This window comes from Oncorhynchus clarkii, chromosome 8, assembly GCF_045791955.1.
Source record: "Oncorhynchus clarkii lewisi isolate Uvic-CL-2024 chromosome 8, UVic_Ocla_1.0, whole genome shotgun sequence".
NCBI lineage: Eukaryota > Metazoa > Chordata > Actinopteri > Salmoniformes > Salmonidae > Oncorhynchus > Oncorhynchus clarkii.
In genome coordinates this window covers 10,518,719-10,530,460 of record NC_092154.1, presented here as the reverse complement: position 1 = coordinate 10,530,460, position 11,742 = coordinate 10,518,719, and the positions used below count along the sequence as shown (strand labels likewise).

The window sequence follows — 11,742 nt, the reverse complement described above, 5'->3', positions numbered from 1 at the left end:
CTGTAACTCAGTAAAATCCTTGAAATGGCACTTTTTTTTGTTCAGTATAACTCTCAGTACACATACAGCATTGCAGACTATTAGGCAATCGGCTCAAACACAAATTTCCTGTTTCACTAAGGTTCCAGATGCCAAAAACCTCAAGGTGATCAGTACATGTAGGGAAGGGCCATCCGCTAAGAGTCAGATGAAAGCCTTGGCTCGAGAAAAACAATTGTCAGCTCCATTTTCTTCGTAGTCACAGAAATTGATTTAATTTTTTAAAAAATCTGTGGGTTGCTCCTGTCTGGTCTTGGTGGTTCTCTTTGGTCATCATTGAAATAGTCCAGGTTATCAATTTGTCTAAGGTCAACATCCATTAATCTAGTTAAACCTGTCTTTGGCCAGGTTTTATTTAAAACGTCACTAGATTATCATCCTCCTGGAAATAACTTTAAAATGTAGACTAGGGCAAATCCAAGAAAATTTTAAACCTTGTCTGAGAATTTCCATTTCAGTAAAAAAAATAAAAGTTCAATTTAGTCTAGGATTAATCTGTGTCCATGAAACCTCCCCTTGGAGCCTAGTGCCAAATGGACGCCAAGTATTTTCACAGGCAGTTAACAGTAGGATGTTTTACAACTTTATTTGGTCATTTATGTTCCATTTTCATTCTCACATTGCCTAAGAATATCCAAGACGGGTTAAGGACTTCACAGCTCAAGATCATAACCTGAACTGTAAACTACAGTAGCAGCCATTTTATGCCACTATGCCCATACTCATCATATTGGTGTGATAACTACACGCTTTGAAGAGGAAATGGCACCAGTCAAATTCATGGTCAGCTTTGGTCCTTAATTCAGTACGCCAATACCGGATCTCCCCTTGGAACCATAGAGGGGGACCTGAAACTGTTTAACTTCAGAAACGACAATCTATATGCAGCAAACATTCTTTAATTGATTGGAGAGGCAAAATACACAGAAAACAAATGCAGTGCATTTAGTGCTGTAGTATAAACCACAAAATACTCTCCACCCATATAGAAACATCACTCCATCTAGCGATCTTGATAAAACAGGCGCAAAGTAAATAGATTCATCTGGTAAAGCTGGAAGGTGGTGGGGGAGGGGGGCATGCAAAATTGATGTTCCAAAACTGGTCGGTGGAGGCTTGTTTTGTTTCTAGATGGCGTCGATGTCAAGGTCGTCCTCTTCCTCAGCGGGCTTCTCTGGTGTCACAGTCTCCACTTTCAGCTCGCGGGCAGAGGACGAGTAGACCACCTGGGAAAGCGAAGTGGGGGGGGGAGGGGTTGAGGGAAATGTTAATTGGGTGTTAATCGAGACACTCTGGCACAACTCATTTCTCACCAGGATGCACAATAAACAAAACGGTTAGATAGAAATGTATTGAGTAGAAAAGACAAGTGCTCTGCCATGCAGAGTTGGGCATCATGTCAGCTCTACACCCATCTGAATAGATCCATGGACAGGGATCATTTGCATTTCAGTGCCGTAACACCAAACCTACGTCTTTGTGAATGACCGTCTTCAGGTAAATCAGCTGTAGCAATAAGTCATTACCTCCACGTTATCATCTTCCTCCTCATCCGCGCCGCTGCCCTCGCTCTCCTCTTCTGCCTCCTTAAGCCACTTGACGAAGGGTGCAGCCTTGGCGTGGATCTCTTTGGCCAGCTCTTTGGACACATACTTCTTGGACACCTGAGACACACAGGATTGATGTGTTAAGAGGTAGCATGTGAGATGACTTGTAAATCTCAGGTTCTAGTGTAGATTACCGGCTTTAAAAATATTGGTTTAATATGTAAAATATCTTGGATGAGGCGTGTCTAACAAAATACATTCTCTCAAATGACACCGACCTAGATGAATAACAAAATGTTCCATCCTATTATCTCAGTTAGCCCTGATGGTCATCCTAGTTACCTTCTCAGCCCAGGCCAGGATGACATCCTCCTCAAGCAGGTCGGCGTCGTACAGGTCTTTGAGGACGATGGGCACGCGGGGCAGAAGCTGGGTCTGGTGAAGCTTCACCAGACACTCAAAGCCCCCCAGGAGGTACTTCTGGGCCTTCTTGTTGTTGTGGGTAAACTAGACACCAGAGAGGAGATTGAGCAAAAATCTATTGCCACAATAATTTTGTTGAGGTTATGCCAAACAATTAGTGTGACAGAACTGACCAGTTTGAGTTACGGCACAGAGCTAAGAGATGAAGGAGCCAGAACAGACACAGTAAAGCGAAGTGGGACTCACTCTGAGGAAGTGTCGTTTGTACTTCTTGATCTGGTCACGGATGTTCTCGTCCATCAGCAGCTCTGTCAGGATCAGCGGGGCCGTGTCCTTCACGTCCAGACGCTCCGCCTCCGCCAGGATCTCTTTATCCGAGGAGTCGACGGCACCATCTTCCTTCTTTTGCTGTGGAGGGAGTGACAAGAGGTGAGAGCCACCCAGAGACGTCTCACACAAACAGTTACTTCATCTCTTTTATTTCATTCTTATACAACTGATAAGAGTCAAATGTATTTTTAAATCAACAGAGACCTGTCCAAAGGCAGTAACAATGGTGCATTTGCACTCTGCTTAGTGCATGTTTATTTCCCAGACAAAACAGCCATAATACCTAGGATGTAGCAAACAGTCTGGGATGAGAATAGTCTCGAGTTTATAGGCGGAACACAAGACTTGGATGAGCGAGGCACCCCGTCACCTCCGTAACACTCCTAAGGTCACTACTGTGACCGCAGTAAATAGAATTGGTACGACACGAGCAGAGGCAAATCTGAACTAAAGCCGTGGGGGGTTGTTTCCATGCAAGGCCCGGGGTCTTCAAATATGCAAGCGAGCAATAAGCAAGGCAGAGCGTGTTGAGTTGACAGGGCCCAGGTAAAACAGAAATGGGGTCGTTTCTGGACAGGGTCCTCCTGAGTCTGACCTTGACAAAGTTGTAGAAGAGGTTGACCCTCTCTTCCAGGGGTTTCTCCAGGTCCTCGCTGAGGGTCAGGTTCTTAGCATGCGCGCTGATCTCCTCCATCCGGCGCTGCTGGGCCTCCTCTGTCGTCTCTTCCCCCCAGTCCTGGTCATCATCGTCACCGTCCTACAGCAAATCCATCACATTTAATTTAAACAGTGCTTTTGAAAATAAGACAGTCAGCGCTACACAGTGGAAACTATTCCCATGAGGCTGAACGCTACAGAGAAACAAGAAGATAATGGAGACAGGTTGCATTTAATTCCAGAAAGCTGTCCATTCAATACCCTTCATGGATTGAAGACAACTAGATAAGAAAAAGCTCTACCTAGAGCCTAGAAAACAGCTCTACCTAGACCCTAGGACCCTGCTTTCACCTATCCAGTTCTATCAGAAGTGTGAAGGATGATACTGAAACTTCTCCAGGTCAAGGTAGATCAAGCACCCCTCAGGTTTCTGCCGATGCTTTGAGGTCTGGCTGGCCACTGAGGCAATGAAGTGCTGGTACTCACCACAGCATCAGGGGCGTCTATGTCATTGTGGTTGGAGGCTTCTCCATCACTGGAGCCGTTCTCCTTGTCCTTCTTCTTGCTCTTCTTCTCCTTCTTCTTGACAGACCCAGTGTCCTCTATTTGCAGAGCGAGAGAGAGAGAGAGAACGGCGGTAAGTCAGGACAGACAACGTATAATTTCTCGATGCCTTGTGTTTCTGACATTTACCCGACTGGAGAATGGTTCTTCAGTGTAATAAATTCAACAAACATACAGCTTTGGATGACTTGAGACAGTGCCAAGAAGTGCTGTGAGAACAGGTGCCACAGCACACACTGCCCTCTGAGGATACTGCAATGCTCACTGCTGTTCATCTTTGACTCATGACAATGACTCATGTTTAAAAAAAAAAAAGGTGCATTGCGTAAGATTTCAGCAGCAAAATACCACCCAACATGACTCATCTAGTGCCTTAAGTTTCTTGTGACCCATCAGACAAACTAATCCTGTGCCTAGTAGCAAAGCAATAGCCGTGTTCACATGTGGTTTAAAAATGAAGGACATAGCATATCTGGCATTGTTTTTAAACCAAGCCCACATTGAACAAGCCTCAGCCTGAACAACCCTGTACAGTACATTCTGAAATTTCCAGATTTTCAAAGAACAAATTAAATGAATGGAATTTCCAGAATGGCAATGCTGGGAAAGTATGCATGTCTGACAAAGCAGTGTTCCTGAAAGCGCTAAATAAGAATGAATATTTCTCCAAAGAGTCGTAGCTTCCGTCAGAAAGCATTGGAACACGTCTGGCTCACCTGGTGGGTTCCTGAGGATGAACGTGCAGAGCTTGTGTCGCGTGTCCAGCATACCCCTGTAGCCGCAGGCCTTGCAGGAGTTCCCGATGGTTTGTTTCTTGGCGTTGATGTGCTGAAGGACAGAGAAAGAATTCAATCTTCAGTATGGTCTTATTAGTACTCAAGAATCATATCCTAAGCGGTAGCCAAAGCAACAATTGGCTTTTTTTCCCTTCTTCTCGTAGCTAATCTTGTTAAGTTGGGTAGCAAAAAATATGCAGATGTGTGCATAACGTATGTAGGATGGCCATTTTGAGAAGCTAATTGTGTTCTTGCTGTTAACACCTTTATGACCCAATATTCTGTTTAATATCATCCCTGAAAAAGAATGGTGCTCAAGTACCATTGCTCTATGGGCCAGCTGCACAGACCTAGATCAAGCATGGCCTGGGACTTGATAATTGAGCAGACAGCTAACGGCATTGTTCTAGACAGTGTAATACAGTATGATGTCTCGGTCGGCAAACACTGTCCTCTACTATAGTGCTTGAGGGCAAGGCCTACTGTAGAAAACCAATGAATAATGCAAGTGGTTCGTTCCTGTTCTTAGAATAGACTGCATTCACTTCATTCCAAAGGGACGCGACCAGTCTGTGACAGGCGTATGAATAAGCCCAGTGTGGCCAGGAAAGATGTGCACGGATCCTGTGTCAGTTCATGATTGGTTTAGGGGGATGGAGACTTCGCTAGTAACATTATTCTCCACATCTGAACCTAATCGAGCATCTGATGCAAGATTTTAGTTCTCGGTTTTCGAGATGAATCAAAGTTCATCTGACCTATTCTATACATTGGGAATGTTTCAGGCCCTGATGAACAAGCACCTTGCCGCCTCCACAGATACGCAAGGTGTCAGCAGGCCCCAGACTGACTGCAGCATCCTGAGCCCCACGGAGAGATCATGCGACACCTCCAGGAAGTGCCTGGATCGCTGCAGTGCAGGGGACGGAAAAACACAACGCCACGTCGGGGAAACACTGATTTTTTTATCAAATTAGGGTCGTCCATTGACCAGTATAGCTTGTCTATCTAATTCTGTGCTAATCCTCTGTGAGGACAACTTTAAACATATTATAGGAGATATGCATCTATCAAACAGCAATACCCCTCATGCAAGGTTTAGAACCTGACAATTCAGTATCAATACATTGGATTTCTAGTCAGCTCTGACATAATAACCCCTGCCAACTAAACAGTGTCAGCCAGCCACAGTTAACCGCTGAAAGCTGTGGAATGAGTCACTGTGCACATTCCATCCGGTCATCTGTAACAGCACTGGAGTTCTCTCGGGAAAGCATCCGTGCATCGACTCGTGATGCAGGCCCTGCCTAGACATGCCCCACTGCAGAACAGAACCCCCATGGCTGCGCAGACCGGTGACAGTGCTGACCTAATTACAATAGAAACCTGTCCTGTCAGCGAAAACACAACACAGAGGGGTGTGGTGGGACCATCGAGTTCCCCCCTCCCTGCCTGTTGGGACAAGACAACAGAGGGGTGTGGTGGAACCATTGAGTTCCCCCCCTCCCTCCCGGTTGGGACAAGACAACACAGAGGGGTGTGGTGGGACCATCGAGTTCCCCCCTCCCTCCCTGTTGGGACAAGACAACAGAGGGGTGTGGTGGGACCATTGAGTTCCCCCCCTCCCTCCCGGTTGGGACAAGACAACACAGAGGGGTGTGGTGGGACCATCAAGTTCCCCCCCCCCCTCCCTGTTGGGACAAGACAACACAGAGGGGTGTGGTGGGACCATCGAGTTCCCCCCTCCCTCCCTGTTGGGACAACACAACACAGAGGGGTGTGGTGGGACCATTGAGTTCCCCCCTCCCTCCCTGTTGGAACAACACAACACAGAGGATACCAAGTCCAGCAGAAAGGGCTGTTTGGATAACGAAAAAAAAAAGCAAATACCAAAAAGGAAGCCCCAGCATGTCACACTGCACCTGCAAAACAGTGGATTTGGTATCTAAAAGGAAGGGAGCCCGGTCAGTCCTGGTTGGATCTAGGAAAAGAGTACGGCCAAAAGCTAAAATGGCGTGATAGTGCAGTGCGTGCCCCCCCCCCCCCCCTTAATTCATTCAATAGCAGAGGGCGGGTCAGTTTCAATGAGTTCTTTTCCAGGATCTGACAAATGCGAGGAAAATCTTTCCAGACTATTTACCAGGTCAGTTTCAGGATTGTCACATTCGGGACACAGCACAAACTTGCGGATGAATCCGTCCAGCATGTCCTGCAGCTTGTTCGCTTCGTGCGACCCATTGACGATGAAGCGGTCGTTCTTGGCGTCAAACTGGGTCTGGGCACCCAACTCACAACCAAAGAACTTGGTGGGATCTGGATAAGGAGAACAATAAATAAAATGTCTCGTCCAAATATGATCAGATTAAAGCTTTTACCTTCCTCATTAGGTTGGAGAGCTTGCCTTATTGTATTTTGTGCTGACGTTCATAGCCTCACTCTTTCCAACAGATGAAAGGGGTTCCAACATATTGCCATGTCAAAATGAGTCCACATCCCACAACATCAGTTGTGTAGATCGGCCACATCCCATTTAACTTCCAGATTTGCTGTGCTCATCTTTCCATTAATTTTGTGTTGATGCATAGGCCTATAGCCCAATCTACCACACAGCATATTGTGGGACCTGGACTCATCTTGATGTCAAGACTACATCCAAAAAAATTCCAATAAACTTTAAATGTGGAGTGCGATGTCCCCTTTTAACCTATCGTTAGATGACTGGGCACAATGTAGGGAACAGAGAGAGGCATTTACAAGTACTAAAAACTATTCCAAACTATTCACAACCTTGTAAAATAGATGTCAATCTAGTCGGTCAGACCATTGCCCAAAAAAGGGTGTGTTCAGCAGGACAATGTTGTGGAACATTCAGATAGAAAATGGCCTGTTATAAATAAACATGGCATTTCTACCTGCAAAGTTGGACAACATTTGGCTACTGAAGGTGTCCCTTGGAACGGAGGTGGTGGGGGGGTATACTTACAGGTGGGAGGCCTATTCAAAGACTTGGCAACGTCAGTCATGTTGACTATAACAGTCTTTATTCCATTCCCCTTGCCTTCCACCTGGAGGATGAGACATGAGAAACAACATTAGTTGAAGACATTTTTTATTTGACCTTTATTTAACTAGGCAAGTCAGTTAAGAACAAATTCTTATTTTTAATGATGGCCTAGGAACAGTGGGTTAACTGCCTTGTTCAGGGGCAGAACGACAGATTTCTACCTTATCAGCTCAGGGATTTGAAGTCGCAACTTTTCGGTTACTAGATCCAACGCTCTAACCACTAGGCTACCTGCCGCCCCTTCCAACTGGATCACATTCTGACAGCGTAAAATCCCTTTGAACGTGCACCACCAATCAAGATGCTCCTCACGTGTGAGGAGACATTTACGTAACATTTTGTAAACCATTTTGTAACCTTTTTATTTAACTAAGCAAGTCAGTTAAGAACAAATTCTTATTAACAATGACAGCCTACACTGGCCAAACCCAGACGACGCTGGGCCAATTAAGCGTCGCCCTATGGGACTCCCAATCATGGCCGAATGTGATGCAGCCTGAAATGCTGTCTTTCAGAGGAAATCTCCTTCTGTGTCTTAAGAACAAGTTAACCTGCAGTTAAGCTATGTGTGGCCTTATTCTCTTGCCTCGAGCACTGAAATGGATTGGTTAGGTTTCTATCATATTGATTTCCTTTATTTTATTGCGGGAAACATGGGAATGAAGCTTTGACTATTGGGACATCCCTAGGACACTGGACTAGTTGTGCTCTGGTCACTGACCAAACCCTCATGGGAACAACTAAATTGTTCCAAGGAAGACATTTCCCCTAACCACAGGTCTAGAATCAGATCCTGACCTCCAAACCATTAGGGATGACAGTGACTCCGGTCAACTATGACCCTGTACTCACCTTGGCGATTATACGGGGCATCTTGTATCGGTAAAACTGATCCAACACGCTGCGGTTGACGTTGACGGACATGATGGCTGGCCGCAGGCTTTATCAGTATGATAGAAAGATCTTGGACTGCAAATTTTTGGTATCCTCTGTCTGGCGAAGATGGGATGACATAAACGACTGGAAGAGGGTTCGGGCTCGGACATGAAAAAGGTCTTGCCAATGAGGCTGCAAGCTCCGCGCTTGTAGGTTAAGTTCACCCCACACAGGTTCCAACAGCTGCGCAACAGCTCTGAGAAGGGGGGGGGGGGGGGGGGGACATCACAGCAAAGAATGAATGTTAGTATAAATGTACTATCTTGTGAGACCGGTACAAGACATGATTCCCTATTGGCGTCCCACCCTTGCCCCAAGGTCACTTATCTGTGGTGAACACCTGCCAAAAGGCGTACCCTCAACTATGTTCTTGCGCGATATTCCAAATGACTATTGCGAGAATAATTGTATATATATATATGAGCGTTTAGGTCCGCTTGTTTCCATGTCTTTTTGGTCTCGTCTCCTTTGCGCCTTCCCATTTACACCAGAGATCTGTATATAATGACGAGATGCTCATGTCTCCGCCCTAACAATTGGGAGTTATTGTCCCAAAGACAAGCGACAATAGAAATACATTGGGGATTATTTAGGACAGACTTCAGCGAGTGAAACCTCATGCATCGCATCTTCTTCCACACACAAACTCAAAATAAAAAGATATCACTTCCACCTCACTATTTGCATGAGGTTTGGTCCAACAGACAAAAATATTAAGATTGGTCAAAATGGACACATTTTACTGTAAAAGAGAAGTTAACCTTCCTTCTAACAATACTCTTATTGTGTCTCAACTCTTCAATTAGCACACAGAGCAGACACTACAAAAATGAACATTGATTCTGGAAAATGCTCAGTTTGTCACACCTGGCATTGCAGTACCACATACTACTAGCTAGCTGTCTAGTCAGTGATTTATAAAAGATGTCCAACAAGCATTAAAAAAAAACAAGGAACTGGCACATTCTTATTCTGAGAAAGGTAGGCCACTTGATTTCAACATCTGAACAAAGTGAAGAGGCTGTTCAAACAGTTGGATACAGAAGGGTGTGTTTACAACAATTCCACAGTTCTTCCTTGTTAGCTAGCTAATAGATCCAACTTGGTTAAACTTGAAATATAAAAGATTAGCTGGCTACTTGCTAGCATGTAGGCTTGTGCTGAGAGTGTTTGAGACCTGTGCTCATTTTATATAAATGCACAATACAAGAAGTTATTCATTAGTTCTGGTTAAATTAACAAAATAGGCATTTTAATACAGACTTGAATGCCAGATCTGTTTTTTTGACATCAGTTTACACTTTGGATAAAATTATTAAATTAATGAGTCTTGTGGAAGGCTTATATTTATCCTTGGTATAATTTCACAAGCCCTGAATTCATTAGATTATTGCTGACTGTTTGTAATGAAGTTTAATAGTAGAACGTTTATTTAGAGAAATAAACACATTGTGAATCGCCCTGAAGAGTGAAAAAAAAAAAAGAGTAGATCTTTAGGCCATATCGCCCGTCGTAGGTTATATCCCATAATTTAGGATAGTACTGAAGTACCCATTACTTCTTTTTTTTTTACGTGAGAAGTACGAATATAGCTTATTTTTCGAATCTTCTTCCAAAAAAAACACAATGTACAAGTTAATTTGGAAAGGAATAACTGGCCTACAAACAGTAGTATCATGTGGTTAGCTATGCCATTGTAGCTTGCCAACACTAACTATAGGAAAATGCACACATATCTATTACTCAAACATATGGCATATGAATCATATAACGTACGTGCACTACAGTGAGTTGGTACCACTATTGGTACGAAAATATAAAATTGCCAATATAGCTAACATTATCACTATTAAATCATGGCACATGTAATAGGCAAGAATGGGGTTTGAGAAGCAAACCAGGCCTCGGTTGAGCAATGTGCTGCAGAGTGCGTCATTCAGAGGAACAGTACGCGAGGGGAGGAAGACGCCATCTTGGTCCACCTACGAGGCGCATTCACCGTAAGAACATGCTGTAAATAAATGCAGCACGAAATGCCACCCAGTAATTAAAGTATAATTGAGTTTAAAATACCTTTCCCATCCGTCGCTCCTGTCGTCCGGGTACTCACCGTTTTCGCAAAACAAAGACATAAACACACCGCTGGTCGCCCAGAGACGCAATAAAGTGTTGTGTGGATGAGCAGTAAGGTTAGGGTTGTGGAGAACAAGCGGCACTGCAACAGTGCCGAAAGAGCAGTCCGACCTTACGGTGGAGGGTACTAGAGCCCGCAGAGAAAACTCGAGACGCCCAAAAATGGGGTATCTGGAATAAACCAAAAAGGGACACTCAAATCAGTACAAAATGACAGGTGTCAGCTTATAGTAATAACTAGTTAACATTAGCCAATGACTATAACATATGGAAGCCACAGAAACGTTAACTAACCTAGTTATAGTTGGCCATTTTTTTTTTTTTTATACAAGTTGATTTGCTCTGTTACCCTTGAATATTTGCTGAATAATTAACATAAAATATATATATTTTTTAAAGGTCATCTAGCTTAGTCATCATTGCGCTTCAAACTTGCTTCGACTCACCTCCAGAACGTTCTCAGTCGGTTCTTGCAACGCCACTGTAATGTAGCTGTCAATCTACACCAGCTCCGTCACTACTTACGCCCATTTTGTACGACGTCACTTAAAATGGCAACTTCTTACTCGTTTATTTGGGTGCCAATCATTGTTGGCTGAGACGCAATCTCACGAGCTCGCGACAGTAAAATGGATGGGGGAAAAAATATGAATGAAAAATGAGGACACTTGTTCAATTGGATGAGATCCCTACATTTTGAGGACAGGTTCATTTATATTATGCGGTGGCTTTTCTGTCTCCAGGAAATATCAGTTAATATCAGTTATCAGTTCTTATTAAGTGTAAAATGTGGATTCCAACAGGCTTTACATATAATGTCAGGTGTCCTTTACCTTAAAAACATCGAAATATGCACACTGAAAAGGAATTTTATGCATTTTAAACACTTTTTTGTCACTGGATGTAGGCGTTTTCGCCATGTCCCCAGGTGTTATCAACTTCCACAAGAAATATACAATCAAATAATCAAAGTTAAAAAAATATTTTTTAATTGTTTTTAGTCCTATTTAAAGTATATTTCATAAATAAAGTTTTTTTTCCTCATCATTATTGTGTTTATTATTTTTATTTAAGATTTTCTGTGTGTCCCTGATATCCCTTTCCACCCTGTTGGCTTGTTGTAATTCTCCATGTAAGAAAACAACCCCTTGTGGCAATGACAGCACATTCAGGAAGTGTCATAATGTCTTTGGTGGGAAAGCTATGGTGCAAAGCTAAATACAAATGAACTCTCAGTTGTATCTATTTGTCATGTTGTTAGTCTGTATGTCCC

The 11,742-nt window shown here is 43.7% G+C and overlaps 1 protein-coding gene across 4 annotated transcripts; it reads right to left on the bottom strand.

Annotated features, from left to right (window-relative positions):
• Nucleotides 1-609: 609 nt before the first annotated feature.
• On the bottom strand, nt 610-11,007 carry LOC139414925 (eukaryotic translation initiation factor 5-like). Of its 4 annotated transcripts, none has more exons than XM_071162557.1 (12): nt 10,916-11,007; nt 10,447-10,640; nt 8,253-8,532; nt 7,320-7,401; nt 6,477-6,649; nt 4,277-4,388; nt 3,483-3,598; nt 2,935-3,096; nt 2,256-2,417; nt 1,929-2,093; nt 1,566-1,703; nt 610-1,265 (listed from the first exon to the last, which is right to left on the bottom strand). In XM_071162557.1, exons 3-12 carry the CDS (start codon nt 8,322-8,324, stop codon nt 1,167-1,169), a joined length of 1,281 nt encoding a protein of 426 aa, XP_071018658.1. In that variant the 5' UTR covers nt 8,325-8,532; nt 10,447-10,640; nt 10,916-11,007; the 3' UTR covers nt 610-1,166. The 4 variants fall into 4 exon arrangements, with proteins under 4 accessions (XP_071018658.1, XP_071018656.1, XP_071018657.1 ...); XM_071162555.1 differs by having other exon boundaries at nt 10,410-10,640; nt 10,916-10,972; XM_071162556.1 differs by having other exon boundaries at nt 10,410-10,640; nt 10,764-10,930.
• Between the last annotated feature and the right edge of the window lie 735 nt (nt 11,008-11,742).

Bases quoted from the DNA above. Each gene is read 5' to 3' on its own strand.
- LOC139414925 (XM_071162557.1), bottom strand. From the start codon at position 8,324: ATGTCCGTCAACGTCAACCGCAGCGTGTTGGATCAGTTTTACCGATAC. The intron at 7,402-8,252 runs GTGAGTACAGGG...CTCATCCTCCAG, and splicing joins TGCCCCGTATAATCGCCAAG to GTGGAAGGCAAGGGGAATGG. The intron at 2,094-2,255 runs GTGAGTCCCACT...TCTGGTGTCTAG, and splicing joins ACAAACGACACTTCCTCAGA to TTTACCCACAACAACAAGAA.